The sequence below is a fragment of the Gavialis gangeticus genome, unplaced genomic scaffold, assembly GCF_001723915.1.
Source record: "Gavialis gangeticus isolate Ggan-Ray unplaced genomic scaffold, GavGan_comp1, whole genome shotgun sequence".
Lineage (NCBI taxonomy): Eukaryota > Metazoa > Chordata > Crocodylia > Gavialidae > Gavialis > Gavialis gangeticus.
The window spans coordinates 15,150,836-15,176,320 of NW_017729033.1; the positions used below are offsets into that span (position 1 = coordinate 15,150,836).

The 25,485-nt window shown below is 41.5% G+C and overlaps 1 protein-coding gene across 8 annotated transcripts in view; it reads right to left on the reverse strand.

The window, feature by feature from the left end:
• Positions 1-11,964: 11,964 nt before the first annotated feature.
• Positions 11,965-25,485, reverse strand: part of CTBP1 (C-terminal binding protein 1) — a 364,798-nt gene continuing 351,277 nt past the window's right edge. For 7 of the 8 annotated variants that reach the window (XM_019525923.1, XM_019525930.1, XM_019525926.1 and 4 more), the window contains 3 exons: positions 24,157-24,284; positions 20,108-20,225; positions 11,965-13,206 (listed from right to left, as the gene is read on the reverse strand). In XM_019525923.1, coding sequence (XP_019381468.1) covers positions 13,020-13,206; positions 20,108-20,225; positions 24,157-24,284 — 433 coding nt within the window. In that variant the 3' untranslated portion in view covers positions 11,965-13,019. The remainder of the gene's footprint in view (positions 13,207-20,107; positions 20,226-24,156; positions 24,285-25,485) is intronic. The other variant, XM_019525924.1, reaches the window with a different exon arrangement.

Sequence of the window (25,485 nt, forward strand, 5' to 3'; positions counted from 1 at the left end):
TATAATACAGCCTAGGTGCCATATTGATTGGTGTCATATAAATGCCCAAGATATAAAAGACACAGAGAGAAGAAATGTAAACTATGCTCGTGCTACTTGTCTTCTTTCAATCCCAGATCTTTTTTTTAAAAAAGTCATCTGGGAAACAGGCACCAGGTCCCCCTTCTCTCTCTTTTAGAAAAAGATGAAACCATGACTTTCCCTAATAAACCCCTGCAGTGGGGAACACACTGAACAGAGACCTCTGTGAAGCCTGTATCTACTCTGCGAGAAATTCAACCCTCACTCTGATTTGTATACCTTTAAAAGAGGCAGAGTTAGACGCAGAGCTGTTGAGGAGTGTCTGATGGCTGTGTGGGTGCTGGCAGCATGAATAAAGAAACCTCTTTGTTAAAGGGGCTCCTGATTCAACGAACTGACCCCACAACCCAGAGCCTGGTGAAAGTCAGGGATTATCATCAAGACAGTCCAGCAGCTGTGCACAAGGGGCGTTTATACACGTGCTCCAGGAGTGGGGGGTGCTTTAATTAGATCATCTCCAAACCACTCTAATTAAAGCGCCCAGAGCATCACGTGTATCAGCACCCCCACACTGAAAAATGGCAGCGGGGGTGGTTTAACAAAATCTTGTCAAATGAGCTTTGTTTAAAGCACCTCTGCCAACATTTTTCAGTGCAGGGACACTGAGACACATGACACTGGAGTCTGCTGGAGTGAGGTAATTACCACACTCAAGCAGATTTGATTACAGTGGTTCAGAGCAGCCTTGCTGCATGTGTATAGGCACCCAAGGAAGTTGTGTGTGGTCGTTAGCAAGGAGTCACACCCTGCACTTCCTTACCTTCATGGTTTCCCTTCTGATGTTTGCGGTCATCTAGCCTCCTCTTGTTCATAGATCAGGAATCCTAATTACTAGCTCATTCTTCCTGCCTTAGATTCTCTATCTACATCTATCTGTATTGACATTGATATAATTACATGGGAGATTTCCAAAAGAACAGCACCACTACCACTGTTCATGAATAAGACAAAATGAGAAGACAGGTTAGGCCTGGCCATACTCACTGAAGCAAAGGCTGCTCAGATAAGGCAGACAGACAATTAACAAGTCTGCTGTTGAGGGAAGAAGAGGAGGAAAATTAGAAAACCCCAGTTGAGGATCCTTAATGTTTTAAGGGGAAAGAAACACATTTTCTCCCTGCACTGCCACTGGCTCAGGATTTATTTCATTTAGGTGTGAGAATGTGTGGAAGAGACTGGCCACAGCAATGGCATGCCAATCTCTGAGAAGGAAAGAAGGGAGGGAAGGACAGACTCCCACAGGTGAAAGGGTAGTGGGGGGTCAGAAATGATCCTTAAATCTATAACATCAGCATTTTGCGTAGTTGAAGGTGAGAGCTAGGTAGCTTCATTCACATGGGGCTGTTGAAATCTCTCCTCTTGATTCCTCTCTCTGTCCTTTCCAAGCAAAACATAACATTAGTAAATCCAGAGATTTTCCTGTGGTTCAAATTCACTGTTGTGCCATAGCTGCATGAGCACAAAGCTACTGAGCTTTTACCATTTGCCAGTTTTAACAGTATGAACTGTGCATGCCCTTGAAAAACTCCCATCCTAGGGGGGAATTCAGGATGAATAATTCTAGTCAGTTAACATGAAAATACATCAAAACTCCAGCTTTTCATATGTCCTTTCCATCTAAAGGCTTCTAATGGTCACTATTCCTGTGGTATCCAAGCACTTCAGATTCTTTAGTTGCTCCAGTGGTAAATTACCAGCACCATTAAAAATTGTGTGCCTTTCTTCTCATCTGAATTAACTTAGCTTCTAGACAGGGATCTTGTTATACCTTTTTATGCTGGATGGTTTCCCCCATGTAGCTACCATACATTTCTTGAAGCACTGCAATACAGCAAACCCAGGCTCAACACTGCTTGCCTTTCAAGTCCCATTTAGTCAATAGGAAGTCTCCTATGAATAAGGCAGGCCAGGTTTGGCCCAGTATTAATATACCAGTACATAAACAGCCTCAGAACAATTAAACTGTGGCGCTGTCAAAGACCATAACATAAGCCTTTAATCTGAGATGGGTCAAACTGGCCAAAGTGTTAGCAGAGAATCTCATGCTACTGTTGGACAGGCAGGGGGAAGAGAACCTATGTGCATTAGCACTCGCTAATTAGGAGTGCTCACATTAGGACATGTGAGGCTTTTTTTTCCCATTTCTTTCAGTTTTGTAATTCTTTCTGGAGGTGAGGACGCAGGACTAGTACTCAGGTGATAGAGGTTCTATTCCTCATTCTGCCCTGGACTTGTGTGACCACACTGTGTGACCATGGGAGGCATTTCAGGCCCAGACAGAAGTGCCAATTTTTGCCCAATCTGGTCACAGAAAGTAGTCTATAGCCATGACCAAGCACAAGTGAACAGCTGTAGACAGCTTCAAAAACGGCCCATCAGGTGAAAATCTGAACCCTCATTGCATGAGGGGTCAGATGAAGATGTTTCAAAACAGTGTCTTCTATAACTTGTGTCTGCGCTGCCTCCCAGCCTCATCTGTTTTTAGAATGGGAAGGAGGAAAAGGAGCAGAGGGAGTTTGGGCTGGGGTTTTTCCAGCCCCTACTGGAGGGTAGGGCAGGTGGATTGGAGCCCCCCTCCCACCCAAAATGGGGGGTGGGGTGTCAAAGAAGACAAAGCAAATAAAGGTGCACAGGGAAAGAGAAACACAGAGAAGGGTGCAGACAGACATGCAGCTCCCCGCCATAACTGAGAACTCATGGCAGGAAGCATTCTGAGTTAAGGTAACGCCCCCCCGGACCAAGGAGAAGTTCACTCCAATTCACCCACCCACCCTGCAGCACCACTTGGGGAACCCCTAGAATAAGCTGCCTCTGCTCCCTTCCCCCTTTCCATTCTGAAAGCTTTGCTGCCTCACAGGGAAGAAAGGACACTTCTCAGGGAAACCCACTGGAGGCTCCCAGCCAGCAGCTAGATTCTGGAACCAACAGTGAACTTGTGTTTGCTCCGGGGGATCGTTGCAAGTCAGAACACTTCCTGCAAAGCCTTCTCACTTACAGCGGGGAGCGACACTTCTGTCTGCACCCTTCCCTTCTCTGTGCTTCTCGTTCCCTGTGGGCCTTTTATTTGCTTTGACTTCTTTGACTAAGATGTTTGGAGCACAGATTCCCTCTCACTGCATATTTGCATAATGAAGCTTGATTGTGGCCAATTCCCCAGGGCTGTACAGTGACACAAGCCAGTAAGGAATACTAATCAAAGCTTATCATGGTGAAGGGTGGGTGGGTAAGTTTAGTGATAAAATGAATGGTATCTTACAAAGCTACCCAACACATCCTTTCCTTCTCTAACTTCTGTCTTTCCCTTGAGAAAAGAGCTGAATTCCCTGGCTGAAATGTTCTTAAAAAATTAACTCCCTAACATTTGAGTGACTAATAAGTAACAAGAATTTTCTAACTGCAGATTTCTAGCTGTGCTATACATCATGGTAGCTTGTAAAAATGACATCTATAGGGGCAGTCTGAACAGAGCTATGTACATATCGCAGATGCATGGTTTTAGCTTGAGTTATATTATTATGCTTAACTTTAATCCATGAAGTGTCTGTTTTGCCACCTAGTGGTTGCTACTGAGAGATCATCAATTATTTTCAGACCTTCATTCCACCTCCGGACACCAACACTGATTATTTTCAGAGTCTGCAAGATTGGGAGATAGATAAGAACATGAAACTACGGTATAGTTAAAGCAATGTGATAAAATGATCAAATGTAATATATGAAGTACTTAAAGAATAGCATTGAAATTCACATAAAAGTATCTCCACACTTCCAGTGTTAAAGAGTTGAGAGTGAGAATACAGCCACAGGTTAAAACAGCATTGTATAACTGCTGGGGAGGAAATGTTGGAGAACAAGGATGCCGCACTCTGAATGTCCATCTGTTCCCAGACTGAAAAGTTGAAACAAACGTTAGAGGTCTCTGACTGAACCCAAAGATTGGGTCTCTATTAAAATGCAATTCAGTACCTCAGAAGATTCACACCTCAAACTCTGGCCTAGATGATGACTAATACATAGAGTTTACTGTACAGAAAGAATGAGACGGACTTTGCCATTCTATTTTTTGCTACTTTTTGGTGTAGTTAGGCCAGTAAGTGGTGTTAGGCTTTTTTCACCATCAGTTGATGCACATTGTTGACAGCAAGAGCAGCAAAATCTTTCCCTTCTCCTGCTGACAATAGATGCAAGCTAGGAAGTGTGGATACCTGTTCACTAAAGGCGCAGACTGAAGAGCAACTCCCCACTGTAACTCATAGCACTCTGCAGGAAGCGTTCCAAGTTACAATGATCCCCTGGACCAAAAAATACTTCACTATTGGGTCAAGGGGGGAGGGGCTGGGGAATCCAGCTGCCGGCTACCAGCAACGCTCCCCTTCCTCCATCCTTCCCTCCCAGCCAGCGAGCTGCTTTCAGAATGGGAGGGGGGGAAAGGAGCAGAGGGAGCTTGTTCTAGGGGTTCCCCAGCCTGCGCTGGAGAGTGGTATGGGTGGACTGAAGTCCCCCACCTGCCTCACGCTCAAGCACGGGCTGAAAAAAGCCCCAGACCAAACTCCCTCTGCTCTCTTTGCCCCCTCCCATTCTGAAAACAGCTCGAAGGCTAGGAGGCAGGCAGACATAAGTACTGAAGTGGCTGTGTTTTGAGATGTCTTCTTCTGTACCCCCCATGCAACAAAGGTTCAGATGTTTGCAGAATTGCGCCCTTTTAAAGCGCTTTGCAGCCATGCATTTTTGTTTGGTCACGGCTGTAGAGCACTTTAAGGAGCCAGATTGAGCAAAAATTGTCACTTCTGTCTGCACCTTAAGAGAAGGACACAATTCGTTTTTCCTTCAAGAAACGATACAGAGAGTTACATCAGGAATGCAGGACTACTCCATAGCGTAGGTGCCTAAACACTATCAATTTAAAGTGGAAGACGTTCTGTTGACAATAACCCCACCGCAACATTACCTAATGTGTCCAGCCTTTCCAGAAATCTAGCTCCGAGAACTGATGCAAGAGACTCGCTTTAAAATGGGAACTCTGGTTTATACATTGTAGTGGTGCTTGGAAAACTTTTATTTTCCATCACTAGTTCCAAATCAGCACACTGGAAGAGATTAACTATTGTTATGTACAATGGCTATGCTGTCATCAGTTTCAATAAAGTCAGCTGAATCCATCTAGTCCTGAATTTGCAGGTATCTACATCACAATACATAATAAACAATGGTTAATACTTGGTACCTTTGCTGAGAACTGATAGAATCCCTCCTAGTCAGACAGGAAATACCATAGGGAGCAGAGCAGTGCAAGAAATCTTGTACTTGAGCTGCCCTTATTAGGCATAACATGGATACAGTTCTTCAGTCTCTACAGACCACTATATCTTATACCATAATATAAGTTGTCTCTCTCTTAAAACAAACAAATGGATGAACACACTGGAGTTGGTAACTGTTGGATTTGGAAGCTCAGAACATATGATACATATGTTCAAGCTCAAAACATGATACATACAGCAATCCAAAGAGCATCCAGGTCATCGGGGCCTTAAAAGTGTCTTTATTTTTCTGTGCACTGAACTCATTGCTAACACAGCCATCGCTTCATGCAAAGCCATGCCTTTATACTTTGGATTTGGAGGGGGGATTTACAGCCTGTGAGCCACATTGTGGATCGATGCAGTTTATTTATTTTGTACCTTTACACCCCTTAGTCTCTGTTGCCTACAGGGATCAATGACCAAAGCAATTGTTCTGTAGGGAAAAAAGGCAGTTCCCCCAAACTGAAATACTTTTAAATAGCTCATTTTAACTATGCGTAATAGTTTGAAAGGGTTGGCAGGGAAAAGAAAAACAGTGGCCTTCAACCTAACAACAATTGTCATGAACTAAGTTAACAGCTTTATTCTTCATCAGTTTAAGCCAAAATGATTACATAATATGACTAATACGTTCGGCCTGATACAGAGTGTGGACAGAGCCTTAAAAAATGACTACCTGAAACTGCCATGAGATCAAATGCCATATGGCATTGATTTGGCAAAGCACCTTAGCATGCGTTTATTTTTAAGCACGTTTAACTCCAGCCTTGCTCAGTATAGCACCCAAGAACATGTTTTATAGGCCTTGCGTGAAATGTAACTTCTGCTTTGCTGAATAGGGGTCTATATTCTCACCCCTTTGAAAGAATGTGATGCAACAGGCAAGAATAGTTCCATCACTTTTTCACCTGAACTTGCTATGGGCCATGGCTTGTAGAAGTATGTCAATCCTGTTTCTGTTTCACCTTCTTTCACATTTACACACACACTCCTACACACAATACACCAAATCCCACACATATATGGCTTCCCATGTCAGCAAAATAAAATGTAGGTTCAAGAGGTCTGTTTTGTCATTACTGTTAAATCATTTCTATTCTAGATACACCTTTTTTAAGTAGCATTTTTGTAGTTTCATTTTTGAATCTGTTGATTGCTGACAGTCAGTCTTTTCCTATCATTGTTTGTCCTTTTCAGATGCTATTTGAGTAAAGTAATTAAAAAAAAAAAAAAGGCTTAAGTACCATATGTTTTCAAGGGCTTGACGTACTCAAAGGACAATCTAAATTGTTTTGGAAGCATCTCAGCGGATTGCTTTCTATGGTCTATAGAATATTTTTTACTTTGTTTACAATGTCCTTGATGTGTAGCATCAAAAAACACTTCACAGGGACTTTCAGCAGAAACGTAAAGGCAAAGACCGTTTCAGACTGGGTTTAAAGAGACCTAGTTTTGTAATGCAGGAAGTCAGGAGGGGAAATTCCAGGCTAGTTGGCTGCAGAGGGGAGAGCAGAGATTGGAGGAGAGACAGTGAATATGAGATCTGAGAATTATTATGCAAAGGAGTCAGGAAAAGGAGAGGTCCAGGAGGTCTACACCAAGATGGATAGAAACAATGACTGTGATGAAAGAGAAGAGTGACCTGTGGTCATACTTTGTAATGAAAGTAGGTACTCAGAGTGCTACATTCCAGATCTCCTGAAAATTAGAGAGAAATAATTTAAGAATACTGTAAAAGAGCGAGAATTGCAATAACTGAGGCACAAAATGATTGAAGAAAGGCACAGCAGGGTCAAGGTACGAATGAATTCTGTTAATATGGTGTAGGTTGTCACAGGCAGATGCATAATTAAGTGAGAGTAAGAAAAAGTATGTCAAGAACACTGCTACTTCTGGTACTTAAGCACATGCTTAACTTTAAGTTAATGGGGTTAAGGTATACGCTGAAGTGTTGAGCAGTAGCAGAGCCTAAGCGATAATGGAATCAGACTCACAGGAGAAGGAATGCTTTTAACTAAGCTTTTGTAGCGTTTGTGGCTTGGCAGAAGAAATGGTTTACCCACACAATAAGAAAGCTGGTAAAGGCAGGAAGATGATAAAAATATCAGAAAATAAGTCAAGAAAGTGTAGGGTCTAATTTGTAAGCAATAACCACAGTTCAGCCTAGAATCAAGATGTTCCAAAGGGAGGAAGTAGAAGGTCACAGATAAAGGACACAGCAGAGCGGAAAAGATATTTGATATGATGCATTAGGTAAAAATACAGAGCCACTGAAAGGTGACTCAATTATGGTGGAGAAGCATATTCACATAAGGAAAATAATTGAGAGTGGTTGGGCTTATCAAACAGTGTATTTTAGTCAAGCACCAGATAGTTGGCTCCATAGGGGAGTGAAATTTAATTTGCTATATACAGAAGGACACAGTAGATGATCTAAGGGGCCTTTTTTAGCTTTAAAATTTGTGAATCCATCAAAAAGTATTAGGTACCAAAGGTCTCCTTAATCTAGCAGAGAAAGACATAACAAGAAGTAATATCTGGAAGTCAAAGCCAGACAGTCAAATTATGGAAGGCAGTTTTTTAGCAGCAAGGGTGATGAAACGTATGGAAAAAAAACTACCAAGGGAAGTGGTGGATTTTTTTTTTTTTAATCAGTTGCCCTTTTTGGATCAAAACTAGAAAATATGTTTTAGTCAAGCACACTGCAGGGTTAACTGGGTACATTTGTATAGCTTATGATATACAGGAGATGAGGCGAAGGAAATGGACAGACATAAGAGGTCTATCTGTAGTAACTGAACTGGTATAATGAGCTATGCTATCTCCTCCTGTACTGGTGTAAGAGCAGCTAGACAGTTGCAACTTTAAATCTGTTTTATTCAGGATTAACTTGCAGTAGTTTCGATGACATATCCTGGTATAGGAGCGGGCAAACAGAACAGTGATGCATGCTTCCAAGTGGCAAGTTTCACTTCCCCTTTTAAAATGGCTTAAAATCTACATTCTTCCACAGCAGAACTGATCTAAGCTTCCCTTTAAAATCTGTGCCTGCATTTCCGAATCTTGGAAAGCCTAGAGCAGTCAGAGTCAACTGCGTAGGAGGGATGACTGGCAGCACTTTCTTCCTCTTCCAGCAGAGTGATTGATATTATTTAAATATCCATTGAGGTTAAACAAGAGGAAAAGACAGAGGTTGTTACTGTTTGTTTGTTTTAATCGGAAGCCAAGCATAAGGCAGTTAAGCGCTCTGACTCGGGCAAGCCCGTTTCTATGGCAAGCCAACCTCAGTCATTGAGGGAGGCAGTACAGGGCCAGAAAATAAAAATACTTTCCCCACAACTTTGCTCAAGACAAGGAAGTCTGAAGTTAATTAATGATGCGAGGCGAGGATTTTCCTCATTGGGATCTTCAGGCTGTGAACTTGGAAGTGATGCGCTGACGTTGGTAACAGGTATGTATCCTTTGTCTTCCATGAGAGACAGGAACTAGCTCATTAAAAGAAGATTAAAAAAATAAAATCCAGGTGTTTTGAGGGAGTGAATTTACAAATTTGAGGAAAAGCTAAATTAGGAACATAAGAAGAACACAGGAACGAAAGCTGGGAGTAATACTACTCCATCTTAAAGCTTTTTATTTTTTATTTTTTTTAAGGACCCTTCTACTTATTTGCAGTCAAAACATACTCAATTACCAGTTTATCCCTGTTGACTATGTTAACACTGCCATTAGCCTAAATAAGTATCTCCCTTCTTAGCCTTTACCCATGCCATATTTGGAGTCGGTGAGCAAATCTCCTCTCAGCCTTTTTTTTTTTTTTCCCGCTAGCTTACATAAGCCAAGCTCTTTTAATCTCCCCTTTTAAGATAAATCTCTCCAGTGCCCCGATCATCCTATTAGTTCTTTTCCATACTTCTTCCTGTTTATCTTTCTTGAACCAGAATTGGACATGGGATTCCAGGTAAAGCTGACCAGTATAAAAACACCCTCATCGTTTTTAAACTCTCTATTGCAGTGACTCTCAACAAGGCTATGACACCCTGGTGTGCCTTGAGATCCTTTTACGGGTGACGTGCAAGACAAACATCTACATGATTTACAAGATAAACCCAGGGATTTCAGGGAGGACTCTCTAGTGTCAACGACATTCTGGCTTGTGGTGGTCGTTCCCAGTCCTTTGCAACAAAAGACTTCTCTATTATGTTTCAAAAAATGAGTGAAAGCCAAGAGCCAGCTTTTTCCGAGGGCTTCTTGTGTCTAGAAAGGGTGAGAAGCTCTGCTCTGCTGGAAATACTGCTTCTCACACACTCTGCTTTAAACTTGCCTTCATCACCTTGGCCGCTCATAATTACCTCGTGATCCATTACTACACTGAGCTCCTCCTCCTGGGTTGTTTCTCTCAAATTGTCTTTGGTTCCCAAGTGCACGACCTTGCATTTTGCCACTGAATTTCATCTCAGTACTACTATTCTAGTCCTTAGGATCATCTGATAATTTTTTTCTATGGTACCACAAATCCTTATCTGTATTGACAACTGCTCCCCACTTTGCCATATCACCAAGCTTCCCATTTGGGCAAAGGTTGCCGATGAAAAGATTAAACAAAACCTGTTCCCAGGGCCAATTCTTGAGGGACTACACTAACAAGATCCTTATAGTCATCTGATGCTTTCCTTTCCAACATTACCCATTGCCCTCTAGCAAGTTCCTTTTCCACCTTGCAAGTCATTTACTAACTGCCATATTCTCTAGCAGCAGCAATGATTTCCCATGTGGAGCTTTTAAACATTTCACTGAAATCCAGATAGACGAGATAAACCATACTACCTTTAAGTACAAAATCAAGTCTCCTATCAATGATCTGTATCAGGTTAACCTGTTACAACCTACCTTTGGTAAACCCATATGGCATGTTCTCTCGTTTTCCATTTACCTTCATGCCCAATTATTTTTCCTTTCAAAATATTTTCTAAAGGCTTGTATGCTGTTGCGGTCAAGCTAACAGGCCTGTAGTTTCCTGGGTCCCCTTTTTTCCCCGCTTCTTAAATGCAGGTGCTACATGGACTATTCTCTTATCAGCTATGACTTGACAGATTTATTAAAAATACCAGGTCAACAAATATCTGTATCAAAGGAGCAAACGTTTAATATGAAAGCCTTGCTTACTGCATGCATCAGTGGAATGATTTCGGTTCCAAACCTGAAAACACTTTTGCACAAACCCAAGTTAAAACACGTGAGTGACTAGTCCGAACAAAATCAATCCGACAACATGAATGCTTGATGTTAAATGTGCATATCTGCGGCGCTACAGCCTTAATCTTTCTCTTTTGAGAACTGTTTGCTGTAGATATTGTTCCTTTCATTTCCTTTTTCGTTTATCCATTTATTGACTTACTGGAAACAAAAGGCTTTGCTGAGCTAAGCTGTATCAAAATACATGTCCACTGGGGGATATGACCCAAGGCCATTGCACTGGATGGGCCTGTGATTTCCTCACCTAAAAAGTTAAATGTTTGTTTTACCTGCATGTAAAAAAAATAAGAAACCATGTTCAGTTTTACAAAGATTCCTCCTCAGCATGAATGGCCACTGGAATCTGGGATCTAAATCCTACCCATATCTCACAAGTCCTTGTGGAGTTACCTGCAAGCTCCTATCCATGAAGCTAACACAAATGGCCTTTGTTGCAACATGGACCATGGACTCTTGTTGCTGTATTTTTTGTGAGGGGATGAGAATGAGCTTGTATTACCACAAAAGCTTTCTGGTTGATATCTGGTTCTATTGAATTAAACAAAAATTACATCGGGTGCCTGTACACAATCATGGAGGCTGCTCTGACGTGCTGCAATTACAGCGCATCAAAGCACACTCGATTAATTGAGTCTGCTGGAACATGGCAATTACCGTGCACCAGCAGCCTCCTGCACCTCTTGCATCAGCATCCCCGCGCTTCAAAATGGTGGCAGGGGTGCTGGAACTAAAGCTTGGTTAATTAGAGCAGCTCTGGGAGGAGTCTAATTAAAGTGCCACCCCCAGAGCATGCATAAAAGTTCTCATTGACTTCACCAGGGCCAGATTTTTACTACTTCCAGACTACTGATTTTCTCTAAGGCAGCGATTCACAACTGATTGGTTGTGGAGGTGCCATAAGTGGGCCAAAAAGGCAGCTATGTGGTTGGAAAGGCCAATCACTCCAAACATTTGTCTCCTCCAGCTGCTAAAACAAAACAAAAAAATACCTGACAACAAAATCAAAGAACAAACCTTAGAACGATTGAGGGAATGTGCACCGGGCATTAACTACCATTTGGTCCAACCACCAGTCCAGCATCATAAAGGAACATAAAACAATAGACACTGCGTATGCAGGACTTCCACAAAAGAAGTTTATTATTATTCTTTTGTTATTCTTGTGCCCCCCTATACTCTCTGCAACAGCAGCATAAATATTGTTACCATAATATAGCTGATGATGCTGGTGCACACACGAGAAAGTAAATCAAAAGCCATTTTAATTTCAAACTCCATTAGAAACACAGGGAAAAGATCAACATTTATGAAATGGAAAGGAAAAAAATGGTATGGAAAGAATTTTTATTGTTCAAGCTTCCAAGAGGGTATTACAAACAATGGAGAGCAAAGTAAAGCTAGAAATGAAATACTTGACAGCATCTTTTTAAAAATTACAGCTAAGAAACCTAATAAAAGTTGAATAAACAGTTACTAGAAATAAAAATTTTACACATATGATCTTTGTCTGCGATTTTTATTTCTTTAAAATAATTCATACAAATGGTTACAGTCACAAACATGATTTTAACCAAAAATATTGCTAGCCTACCACATTACCAGGAAGGAATCAATGTAGGCAATGAAATGCTGCTACTTTTCAGTAGTCTAGTGCCTTTTTCGCATACCACCAATAATATATACTTTAACTGGTGACAAAAAGCACAATGCTCGTTTATACAAAACCTTTATTTTCCTCAAAATCTCTTTGCAATGTTGTCTTCATTTTGAAATAAGGGAATTCATGCCAAAATTAGGAGAAACGGTTTCTCTTTTGTTTACTAAATTAGTCTAAAAAATAAGACAAGCAGGTAGAAAAAACAATGCACTGTGTGGTGTAGAAAGAAAAATGGGAAAAATTCATTGTCCTGAGAAGTTTGCCAACTGCCTCATTTTTGGGCATGTTTTAACATATAAAAGAAAGGATTTTTAATCTCAAAATTGGTTTGTTGAATGCCTCCCTTATGGTTTTTTTTCTTGTTGACAGCTAAGCAAACAAACCCTTTTTAATGTTCTAAAAACTGTACACAGACAAGTACATTCATGATATAATTAACTACTAACTTTTCTTGCTTTAACAAAGAACCCATAGGACACAGAAACAGTGAATCAGTCCACTGGACAGGGACAAACTACAATTTATACGGAGGAAAAAAAGTTTCCAAATCTTCGTTTTTGACTCCCACCTTTTCCTTTTATACTGTATATTGGACCAGTTTCTAAAACAATAATCGTCTCCTCCTGTAAGTTCATGGTTTTTTGCCTTTATTCAAAATCCAGATTTTTTCCACACGCTCTCTCTGAAGTTGAAATCTCCAATGCTGGGAATGCTGTTTTCTTAGGCTACAATTGGTCACTTGGGTGGTCTCTATCAGCTTCTGGTTTGACTGTTTGGCCGGGGGAAGGAGCATGGGGCGGGTGAGCAACAGCAGGGAGGCCGTGTGATAAAGACATGGGGTTGGGGACTATTCCTTCTACTGCGGTAGGTATGCCAGTGGGAGCCACGCTTACAACACCAGGAGGATACCTGCTAAGAGAGGAAAGCGAGAACATTCATTAAAACCAGAGATGGCTGATAGGAAAGTCCACCCGGTCTCCTGCAAAGAGAATTGCAAAGGTTTTTGTTGCGTTTGCAGAACCAGAGGTGTCTGTAAGTCTCAAGATGACACCGACCATGCAATAATGCAATTGCTGCTGTATTTAACCAGGGATTTGCTAATTCCTTCAGATGCCAGATTTGTTAGTTCCCCTGGCAGCCTAAATGACAATGAACAACAGAAACGTAAACTGAAAGTAATTTCTATCTCTGAAGTTAAAATCTGAATTAACTAATTCGCTCATGACTTTACTGGGAGTCTAAATCCTTCGTTTCCTGCCACATGACTTTCCAGAATTTCCCCTTTTAGGCCAACACTAACTAAATGATTTTTGTTTCTCGTGTACTTCTGAAATCACGAGTTGGGCCCCCAACAGATGTTAAAGTGTAGGCACAATGGGATCTGATGCAGGATCTCAACAATTACACTTCCTGCCATGCCACATATGCATGGGGGGAGGTGTGACTGGGATCCTGCAGCAGATCCCATTGTGCCGTATTGCCGGTGCAAGGGGAGCCTGATCCTGGGCTCCCAACCAGGAGGGTGCATGGTCCTCGGCGGTGGAGCAGCATTCCACGTGCATGATGCAGTTCTGCACCTGACAGCCCTGTCGGCCGATCGGTGCTCCCCCCCGGGGAAGCGTGTGGTTCACTTCCCCAGCTGGAAACCCTGATCAGCTGAGCAGGGTGTCCAGCCACGAGAGCACATGGTGCGCCCCCTGTCTGACAGACCCAATCAGCTGAGGGGCCTCCAGCCTTCAGCACAAACGGGAGTCTTGAAAGGCTGCAGTGCAATACAGAGGCTGGCTGCTGGCCACATGTGCAATTAAAAGGTGTGGTAAGAACTAGCACAAAGTTATTACACATAACTTGTTTGGTAACTTCGTGGCTCGTTCCTTGATTCATCACTCCATTAACTGATTGAACATTAACCAGATAATCTAGTCTTAAATGTAATGTCTATCAAGGGCCTTGGTTTTAAGACAGTGCAAATCTGAAAAAAATTACATCTCCAAAAGCAAACATTTTTCAAAAGCATTGACAGCTCAGGGTGCAGCTGTAGCACTGCATATTTTAGTCTAAAACTGGAAAAAATCAGACCCATACATTTGTTGCACTTCAACCTTGCCACAGTTCTTGCTTTTAAAAAGGCAGGTGGCCTGTGGCAAACTGGAAGGAACAAGAGGAGGAGGAGGAACACAAATACAGAATTATGCAGTCCTTCATTTTAGTTACTCTTTTTTTCCATCAAGCATCCAAGTCTAAGGTTTTGGGGGTTCAGAAGAGAATAACTGCTTCAAGCTGGTTTCACAGTGGCTGGGATGCTAAAGGTAAAGAAAACAGGAAAATCTCCAGCTCGCAATTTCTGCATTCTGAAGGCGTTACTTAATTAGCACTTGCTACATTTAAACAACAACTGCATGTTTTATCCTCTTTTGTATTTCTAAAATGTTTCTATCTTCAGCCAGGTACCTACAGTTCACCTTCAGGGTTATCTAATTCTAGCCACTTATTTCATCCTTTGTCTCACTCTCCCACTCCCTCAAAAACATGCACTTATTTCTTCTTTCTTTAAACTGGTGTTCTGTTTATCCAAGAGTTTTAAAAAAGTGTTTCTTCTTTTTAAAAGTATAAACATTTAGGGCTGTTATTTACTCACTGTGGCATTTGATACCCTATTATTCATTTAGGCTTAAATGGCAGCAATTGCAATTGCAGCCTATTGAAACTTTTTGAACCAGCATCCAAAACTCTGTCGTTGATGGCCAAGTCGTTAGAGAATTCCAAACTGAATGCCACGGGCATTTCACCACACTCCAGTTAGCTTTTCTGAAACTTTTGTGTTGCTTCCCCCTCTAAACCTGCCTAAGTGCAGAGAATGTCAGGGTGGAAAAAATCTCCAGCATCCAGAAAACTTGTAGAGGAAAAAAAAGATTACATGAAAACAGCTTTTCTCCTTCCATAACCTGAAACCCATGGAAGCTCTCCATCACAAGCATGATGCAATGGGAACCTGGCCTGGCTTTCCGGTATCGAATGGCAGACCAGGGAATTTGATGTTACCCTGGTCACCCCGAGGGGTTGGACAGTTGTACCTTGAGGAGAACTGCACTATCTGTAGGCTGTGACATTCATCCCCCCCCACCCCCCTAAACATACACACACCAGGTGCCTCCAAAGAAACTTTACAAGTATCAATTTACAAAATTTCCTGTGTAAACTGCTCGTCTGGAGAGTTTTTCTGGAATTACTTTGCAATTGCTAATGAAATTAGTTGCGAGTTTCAGTAGTAAAAATTGATTCTTATTAACCAAATTGGCTTCAATTCCTGTGAACGTGACAGGGTATTGTTTTGTTTATTCAAATTTGATTTTGAAACTGGTTTATCCATTCCTGTAGGTATTCTGCACAATATTTCAAGCAAACACCATGAAGGCAAAAATCCTCAGTTTAAAAGACCTGGTATAGCGTCGGAAAAGACGCAGCATAGCAGCCTCTTCCGAGAGAAAGAATTCACAGCTTCCAACCATCACCTCCATCAATCTGCTCCTGGAAACACCTGGGCCCAGCAGTGTGACCTGTGTGTCAATACATTTATGCTTGATGAATCAGGGCAAAAATAAATCACAGGGTTCCTCCCAGAGAGAATGTCCTGGCAGGCAGCCTTTCCCTTTTAACCCAGATACGCTGTAAGGGAGAAGCATCTGCGGATCACAGTCATGTTCTGACCGCGCAGGAAAGTCAACTTGCGTAGACAAAACCCGTATCGCTTCAAGAAAGTTATTCCTTTCAGCGTTGGCCCAGGAACCCCTAATCATTCTAGAGTTGTGATAATAATCTTGACCTGCAGATCCATCGCCTGTTCACCCCAAATATTTCCCATTAATCTAAAATGGCATCCAAGCATCATACAATTATGGTGTGTCCTGAAATCAAATAATGCGTTGTGTGAGCCAAAATCTCAATGTCATGCCTCATTACTGGGGTGGTAGTTTCCTCACTAAAAGCATCCCTAACTTCCACTGCATTTTGCCATACAGTTATGGTAAACTCCATCTCCAGTTACTTCAGTATCGTATTTTCCCTGCTACTGCCGTATCAGTGTTTTTCTAATCTCATAAGTAACCTTATCTTTGAAACCAGGCAATGTAAATTCAGCAGCTTTTATACACTCCCAAGCACTGGCAGCCTCCCATTGCTTTGCTGTTTTGCATTCCCATATACTGTTAATCAGCTGATGCTCCATCCTTCAAAATGCCAGGCCCTCTTCCAGTCCTCCTTTGCCAGAAGCAATAATCCAAACAACTACCCAGATAATGTCTGTGTCATAAACTAACCTATCTGCTCAAGCTGAATCTGAGATACAGTTTTTATCTTATATTTCCCATTCTGCTCTCCCTCATATAGCCCTACTGTACAAAAGATGCTCCCAGTGCAGAGGCCAGAATAAGACAACTGTTAAACAAGTTTTAGTGTAATCTTCTCCATCATCAGGATCTATATTGCAATACCACCTAGTCCCAGTGCCACTGTGATAGGTGCTGCACAAATATAACACACACACACACACACACACACACACACACACACACACCCCCGTCTCTGTCCCAAAGGCTTATAATTTAAGTATATGCTATTTTCTTGGATTGCAGATAGATAAATCAATAATGGAAGATCTCAGCACACTACTCTCTAATTGATTCCAGAATACATTACATTAATAATATTTAAATGTGCATGTGCTGTTCACCATCGGCATCTGGTAGAAGGCAAAAAGACACTGCTGTCCCTGTAAACTGCCCAATATTTGTGTCTGGTTTCCATGACTATGTACGTGGCTATATCCCATTCTCTGACAAAGAAAGCAGTAGTATACTATCTAGTAAGAAGTCCGATAATGAATACACAACAATAACACACAAGTAATAGATGCTGCTTCTGCTTTACCTCCAGACTATTACAAATAAGTTCTTTCTCAGGATCACCATTAATCTTTACCCCCGGAAGAGGTCCTGTTTGTTTGACCTCTTTAACAGACTGGCTGTCCTTGTTTAGCAAACAGTTTTCTTTTCTGCAGGATTTCTTCATTTTCAAAAGCCATTTGATCTGGGTTATGTTCAGCTGGTGATTGCTGAATGTTCTTCGCTGCCTCTTATTACAACACACTTGATTCACTTAAGAGTTCAGTCCCTTATCACAACTCAAATAATGATATATCCAGGATTAAATATTCTCGTTAGTTTTAATACCCCAAAAGATCTATTTACATTTTTGACGTACAAATGATCATCCCAGTTCCTATCTTCTGATACAATTACATGAAGATAATGTGGCTATTAGCACATCTGAAACATCATGCTTCTAGTGAAAGGCTTAACTCAACAGGCAGAATGATAATCTCATTTTGGGAAAAGAAGATAAGACAGAAATATTTGTTTCAAACAATCAATTCAACTTCTGGGTTGAAGGCACAATGGAATTTAACACTAGCAAGTATGGTTATTGAAATTCATTCTTTCATAAAAACCCAGCTTCAAATTTATATATTCTGTATCACCAGAACCACTACAGCAATTGCTCCCAGGGGCCTTTCTTTAAAAAAAAAAGATTGTTCATTGGTTTGTAAAGACACAATTTATCAAGTTATTTCAGAATCCCTCTGCCAAATTAAGGACTCACAGGGTACTTTATGCTCATTAATCATCAAGTAGTATTGCCCTCACTACTAAATTTAACACAGCTTAACTAAACACAAAACATTTTCTATGTAAGGAATCGTTCTAAATTTTCCTTTGAAACTAGGAAGTGCAGTTGTAAAAGTTTTACGGTTTTACTGGCGTTTTTTTAATGAATGTAAGCATGTCTCATTTTCCTATTCCCAATAGCATTTTTTATATTTAAAAAAGTGTTTTGACTAAAGCAAACCATAAAAAGGGTGTTTTGTGCTCTGTGCTTATATGGCTCCACATCAATATACAATAAAGCCCATATCCTATAAAATCTTAATCACGTGCTTTACCATGTGCTTCGTAATCCCAACTGAAGCCAAAAGAACTACTCACTGGGTGCATTTACGCATGCTTTTTACTGTGCAGTTGACTAAATAGCTCTGCAGTAAAGCGTCACAGTCTACACTTGCGCTGGAGTAAGTACCGTCAGGGACAGTATTATCTTATGGCAGAATAATTAAGTGTAGCAAAATGCCTGTGTAGATGGTGACAGGGGCTGGCTGGGGCATAAAGGTGCTAAAGTGCAGGGGCTGCCTGCCCCCTAGCCACACAACTGCAGTTTTGGCACTCTTGTGCCCCGGACAGCCCCTCCACTGTCTGGCGCTGCCCCCCACAGCCAAGAGCTGACCTGCTGAGCCTGTTGCCAACCCAGGGCTGCTCCACCCGGCTCAAACTGCTCCTGTCCCAGACACGCATGGAGACACTGCACCCAGGAGCAGTTGACTCTGGCACAAACTGCTCTGGAGTTTATCATGTCACATTAATTGAATGTGTAGATACACTCACAGTGAGTACAGTTATATCTGCACTTAACTTGTCAGTGAAGCCAATAAAAATATCCTTACTCTCTGGAAACAGAGAAAGAAAACAAGGAACCCAACTGAAGAAGATAGGAAGATGAAGAACAAAGTGAAGGACTGAAGGAGGAATTGTGGCAGTTTTGAACCATCTCCTCTCTCGAGATGTTGCCTTTCATTGCTGGTTTGTTGCGCTCTCAGTCATTTTAACCCAACTTATAGTGTAAAATTGGAACTGGGAGCTCAACAACTGGAGAATTCCTATTTTCATTAAAAATTCAAGTCATCTGATGTTGGTTCCTAAACCTGAATAGCTACTCTTTGGACATTTGGAATGAAGGGAAACAGCAAAAAAAGATCTAGGAGATAAAATAACTAATAAAGAAATAAATATAATCAAAAGAATGGTTAAAGATCAGGTATAGACAGATTTAACTATTTTAGCAGCATCAAATTATACCAGTTAAGCTGTTGCAATAAAATGGTTACAACCCTCTGCTCTTATAATGATACAAGAGGAGCAAAACTGCTTTAACTTGGTCGGTTTCATTTAAAATGCAGATCAAAAAGATTTAGCTCCTTCTACTACTGACCCTTATGGACGTAATAGTTATATTGTAACAACGGAAACGGACCAGCACTCTTATGTGACAACTCCTCGCCCCCTTTTAAAATGGTGGAAATTTATGCCTGTTATAAACTTCACCCTACTTCCTTTTATTAAGTACTACGAACTGCTTTTCACAGTGGAAGGCTATACTGAACAATTCTAACAAGAACTTTTTAAGGAATTCTATGAAAAGAAAAGAAAAAAGAATAAATGTACACTTACGACAGTATTTGCTCCCAATATATTTATAACAGCAATAAGCAACTGCAACTTGTGCATTAGTGAGCTATTTGTATTTTCCTTAGATGGCTGAGTTCAAGAGGGATGCTAGCAATAGCTTATTATTCCAACTCTGCTGTGACTTACTGCCACATTATTACTTTCAGCAAAATGAGCATTAGCTTTTACTGAAGTCACTGGAGGCTACCAGGATTGTTCCATTTGCATACACAATATGCATTGTTTCTGATGCCGGCATTATTAACTTCAGAAGAAAAGTAGATAAATGGATTTATCACAGGGCTGATTTCAGCCAATCACGAAACAGAATTATTTTCATGAATGTAATAGTCATAAGAACAACCTACTCAGGCCTAATCTGAAAACATTTTCATAACAATTTAATTCATTAAATGGGAACTTTTTTCTTTAAACTGGAATATTTTGCTCTAATTCTTTTCCTACTGAAAGATGCTTACCTGTACGCAGCACCATTAAGCTCTGGATGAACAACTCCTGGATCCATGCTGGCCCAATGTGTAGCTGCAGTCAAATGATCTTTGTTAACACAGTTTTTCAGGCTGTCTGGAATACGACCTAGGTGAGAAATAAAGCATGAAATAAAACCTGGATCTGTCAGGTATGACAAAGAATAAAATATATTAGACAGTAAACCTAGCAATTCACAAACAAAAACTGGGGCTCAGATCAGAGACTTATTGTTCCCTTTGCCATGGCTCTGTCACCACTTCTTGAACTCTGAGTTGTGTTCAGTTACTCTCTCCTTTCCTCTCCTCTGTTCAGCCTCTTGATAAATCTCGTCTCTGTTTTACACGCATCATCTTGAAATTCACACTTTCCAAATTGCTAAAATCAGTTTCCATACACTGGTTGCTCATCAGCTTACATATTAGAGTATTGGTCTCTCCATTTCTAAGCTTTCCTTTCCGACCTCGCCTCCCAGTAACCACTTTTGAGAATCTGGGATGAAATCAAGAACCTTTTGAAGTCAATGGGAGTTCTGCTCATAGCTGTTTTATTCACTCATCGTTACTCCTCCTTAATGAGACACAGAATATTTGCATCTCTTAGTCCTCATTTAGCTCTTTCCATCCTAAGGAAAATTTAAACATGTCCAAGGACTCCTTTCCATAAGCATTTTTGCCTAAACAGTGGTTTGCCTAAACCTTTTCAGATGCAAGCCGCCCTTCATCATTAGACTCAAGGCATCACTGATTAGACTCGAGGCATCCCTCAGAACATGTCAGCTCTTAGTTTTCACTTGTTTCCACAGCACCTTTGAGAGGATCTCAAGGCACCCAGGTTGACAATTACTAGCCTAGATTTCATGCAGCCTTCAAGTTACAACTATTCTTCAGCTTTTAGGGCCCCATGCAATGCTCTCTGAAGACAATGTATATATCTTATTTAATTAGTCTATAAAGATTCATATCTACCTTGCTTTCTGAATGGAAAGATTGTCATCTGATTTGAAAGGAGTGCTGGGCCAGTTCTTCATCATCAGTGTTTGGGATGGTCTTGACTAGAGGTGTGCGAAATGGGCCGTACTTAATTTGGATTCAGCCCGAATCAGGGAGAGTGATTTGATTAGTTGATTCGGATCGCTGTCCTGATTCAATTTGGCTGAATCCAAATCTGAAGATTCGATGCTGATTTGGAGAACAAGTGATTCAGCCATAGACACAGTTTTAAACATTTTTTCTACATACCCCAAGGTGCCAGGCATGGCTCATGAACTCTGCCATGGTGGGGCAGATGGAGCATCCCACAGGAGCACGGGGGGGCCCCTGCATGCTCAGAAGTACTTCTGGTCCACTTCCAGGTCTGCCGCTGAGTGCATGGGGGGCCCTCCCGCACCTCCCCCAGCTCAATGATCAGCTGCAGGGGGACCCTGGGTGCCCCCCAGACCTAGGAGGCACCAGTCACCGAGCCAGGGGGATGGGGGGGCGGGGGGCACACGCTCTCCAGCAGACCCAGAAGTGGACTGGAAGTGCTTCTGGTCCACTTCCAGGTCTGCTGCTGAGTGCACTGGGGACCCCCCCACCCCGTGCTCCTGTGGGACGCTCCATGTGCCCCACCATCTCAGCATTCAGGAGCCACCTGGTACTTTGAGGTATGTGGACAAAACATATAAAGCTGTGTCTCTATGTCTGAATTGTCAAATCTTTCTGAAACTCTCCGAATTGATTTGGAGAGTTCCGATTCGGTTTAGAGAGAATAAAGGGTCTCCTGATTAGATTCAGATTCAGAGATTCGGCCACTGAACTGGGCCAAATCTCCGCCAAATCAAATCAGCAACTGAAGCTTTGCACAGCTCTAGCCTTGACTGCTTTCCATACAACTGTCCCATCCTCTATAACAGTGGTTCTGCCAGCCTGCAAGGGAAAAGCCACGGTTTCCCACATTTTTCTCCTTTAAAGGAGAATCAATTTTTAAAGTTTACTGATTCATTTTTAAAGTCTGTTCGTGACCCTTTCATATATTCTTGCAACCCACTTTTGGGTCACGACCCTCAGGTTGAGAAATGCTGCTCAGTAAAATACATGGGTGCGAGTAGCTCCCACTGAAGTAATTGGTTCCCATTTCTCTGACTGAGTCTGCACGAGAGCCTTATTCCTTTGATGATTAGAAACCATCTTTTAATTTCCAACCGAAATTTATTCCTGGCCAGTTTATACCCTTTTGTCCGTGTGCCTACTTCGTTTAGCGTGTTTTCCCTGCTACGTGTTTACTTCCTGCTGTATTTTTAGAGAACAATCTATTCCTACCCATTCTTAGTCTTTGTTTTGCTGGGCTGCTCCAAGCTCCTTGAATTTCCTTTCAAAAGTTAGTACCTGACGAAACGTGTTTATTTTCTACTTATTCTGCAATGTGTTCACTTGTCGCTCTTATGTTTCTTGCCTTCTCAAATTCACCTCTGTGTAATGTTTGGTGTATTTCTTTATCATTGCTTATTACTTTGCACATTGTAGATAAGCACAGCCACACTAACCCTCCCCCTTCCCTTTCTAAACAATATGTTCTTCACATGGCATGCATGTTGTTGAGGCATGCGGTTACCTGTTGTCCATCTTCTTCTAATTATAACCCCACTCTGTTCCCCCTGTGACTTTTGCATATTAAGTTTCATCCCACACTTCCTGTATCTGTCCTACATTTGTTTCATTAAAGTTCAACGTCTTTCTCACCTCCCTAACGTTGGCCTCGATTTAGTCTTACTACGAACCACGTGCAGAAGCTTGAAGAGATGACAGCTTCAGGATAAAGCAACGATTCCTTACTTGGATATTCCAGTTGCCTACTTTAGAGAAATGAGTCATTCTGTCTCAGGTAGATTTGTGTGCAGAACCCTTAGCACTACACCGCCTGTTCCTCTGTATTGCTGATTTCTATTGCATCCCATCCTGAAAAAGATTCCCTCTAGTCAGGCTGCCCCACTGATCAGCCAGTCGAAAGAGCAATGTTGTGGTCTGCACATCCGTCCCAGAGATAAAGCCTGTAACTGTTCTGAACAAATCCAGTCTCCTTACCTTACAATGCTGGCCTTTGCATTTTTTCTAAGGCAGAGTAATGTGTTGCAACTGAACCACCCCACAGGTCAACTAGATGCCTATGGACTTAAGGGCACTCAGGGTGCATTACGCAGAGATAAATCACGACCATGTACTAAGGATCTGGCATTAGTGCTTAGTGACTCATTTTATGCAGACTGCTACCTTTTATTTTCAGCTACACAGGACACAAACTAAAGCCCACGCTTTGCCTCATTTTATTTATTAGCATTTCATACTGCGGGCTTGACAGATTTTTTTTTTCATAACAGAGAGAGAGGGAAAGAGAGAGACTTCACCCTTTAAAATTTCAGACAACTTTAGCAGCGCTTTAAAAATAAAAGCATCTTCTAAAATATTGTGCCTCCCACCAACTGCTGAATGACTTGGTTTGGCTTAACAAAAAAACCCTCAACTTCACATTATCATACTGCTAGACTTAAAAAGTCTAAGACTAGTCAAATAGGTTGTTGTGATACTGCAATTATTATGAACAGCATGACACTGAGGTAGTGTTTCATCCCTATGTATTGAGCTTTCAAATACTGAAGTCCAAGATCCTTTCAGACAGACCTGAATGAATTTTGGAAGGTAGATAGAAGCCAAGGGAGACAGGAATGAAGAAGATAAAACAGATGATGGCACGTGCCAGGAGATATGTAAGAAAGGCTACAGAAAGATGGCTCCAGACCTGCATCCAAGCCTTTGGAAATGACCAGTTGATGTGATTAGCAAAGAACAAAGAGGTTTCATCATCAGTAACCACCACCACGTGTCAGAGGTTTCTGACATGTGGACATCTGGAAAAGAAGAATTTCTTCCCATCGCCTGACTTTCACTTTTGACTGCAATTAGTATGTCTGACCCAAGACAATTATCAACGGTGGATACAGCAGTGATAGATATACTTGCTGGCCTAGAGCTCTCCCCGGTTAAAGAAGAAGAGATGTCAGTACCTGTGATAGCCCTCCGGATCTCTCGTGCTGCTTCCTCCCGCATCTCGATAGAGGCTTGTTCACTGTACCAGGCTGCATGTGGGGTACAGATCAGGTTTGGTGCATCCTTCAATGGACCCTGACTAAAGCTAAATGAAATTTTAAAACAAGATCAAATGAAAACAAAACAAAACAAAAAAACCCCAAAAATCTTTGGTGGGGAGGAGGGGGAATAGAGGCAAGGAGATTTATATGTATACTGCGGACTAACATCTAAAAACACATGACAAAGTCTACAAATGTTTCCTTGGTGTTTTTCTTTTTAATTGTGACAGGTCATTTTGGTGCATTTCTAGTGGTTGAGATCTCAGTTACTTTCCCTGACTCAGAAGTGGAACAACAGAAAGCAGTACTAGTGGCAGAAGTAACTTTTGTCCAGTTTCCAATTGCCGCCACTCATATTTTGTATGGACAAATGGGTAGCGAGACCCACTGCCCACCTCGTTTCAAAATCCCATTCTATTTGCCACAGTTTATCATCAGTTTTCCTTCACTAGCCAACACAGCTTTATTTCCTTAAAGAGTCACTGTCAATGTGATATATAATCTAATTTTAAAAAGAAATTAAAATTAATTCCAGATAACACACTCGCCCATGAGTCTCCCTAATAATTTCCATGGCTTTACGATCGTATTTTCCTGCCTTTTTAAAAACTATTTTTTCTCTCCTGTTGCAGAATAAAAAACACCTAAAGATAGGGGAATATGACTAACCAACTGCTTGGGGAAAGCAATCAAAGTCTATTAAAGTGCTGTCAAAGGTACAAAGTAAACCTGAGGAAAAAAAAGTGTCATTCTTCCTCTATAGCCTTTTTTGGTTTTAATGTCAGAGTGTTCTTTGTAACAACAGGAGAGAAAATATTTTTAGATAGAAAAGTGCATTTGGAGTTGGCAGTAACTCTTAAAATGATAGCTTGCATCTCCAGTTTAATGGCTATGGATATTTGACAAAACTGTCCAGTGCAATGTTACACGCAGGCACTACAGAAGTTAGTCTCTTGGGGCTGATGTTGCCTCCTCAGGCACAGACATGGAGCTCCCACTGAAACTAAAGGGAACTTTGGCTGCAATTCTTCAAATGAATCTGTGCAAATGACATCTACTCGAGTCCCACATGGTCACTGGGATTTCTTGTGGGTGCCAGGTCTGTCTGTGAAGAGCCGACTGTAGGACAGGGAACTATGTGCATATCTGCACACGGACTTTCCCCCCTTGCATACTGTACTGCTATAATGAGTGCACTGAGAAGCTAACAAATGCAGGGTGAGAATAAAGACCTTTTGGTGGGAC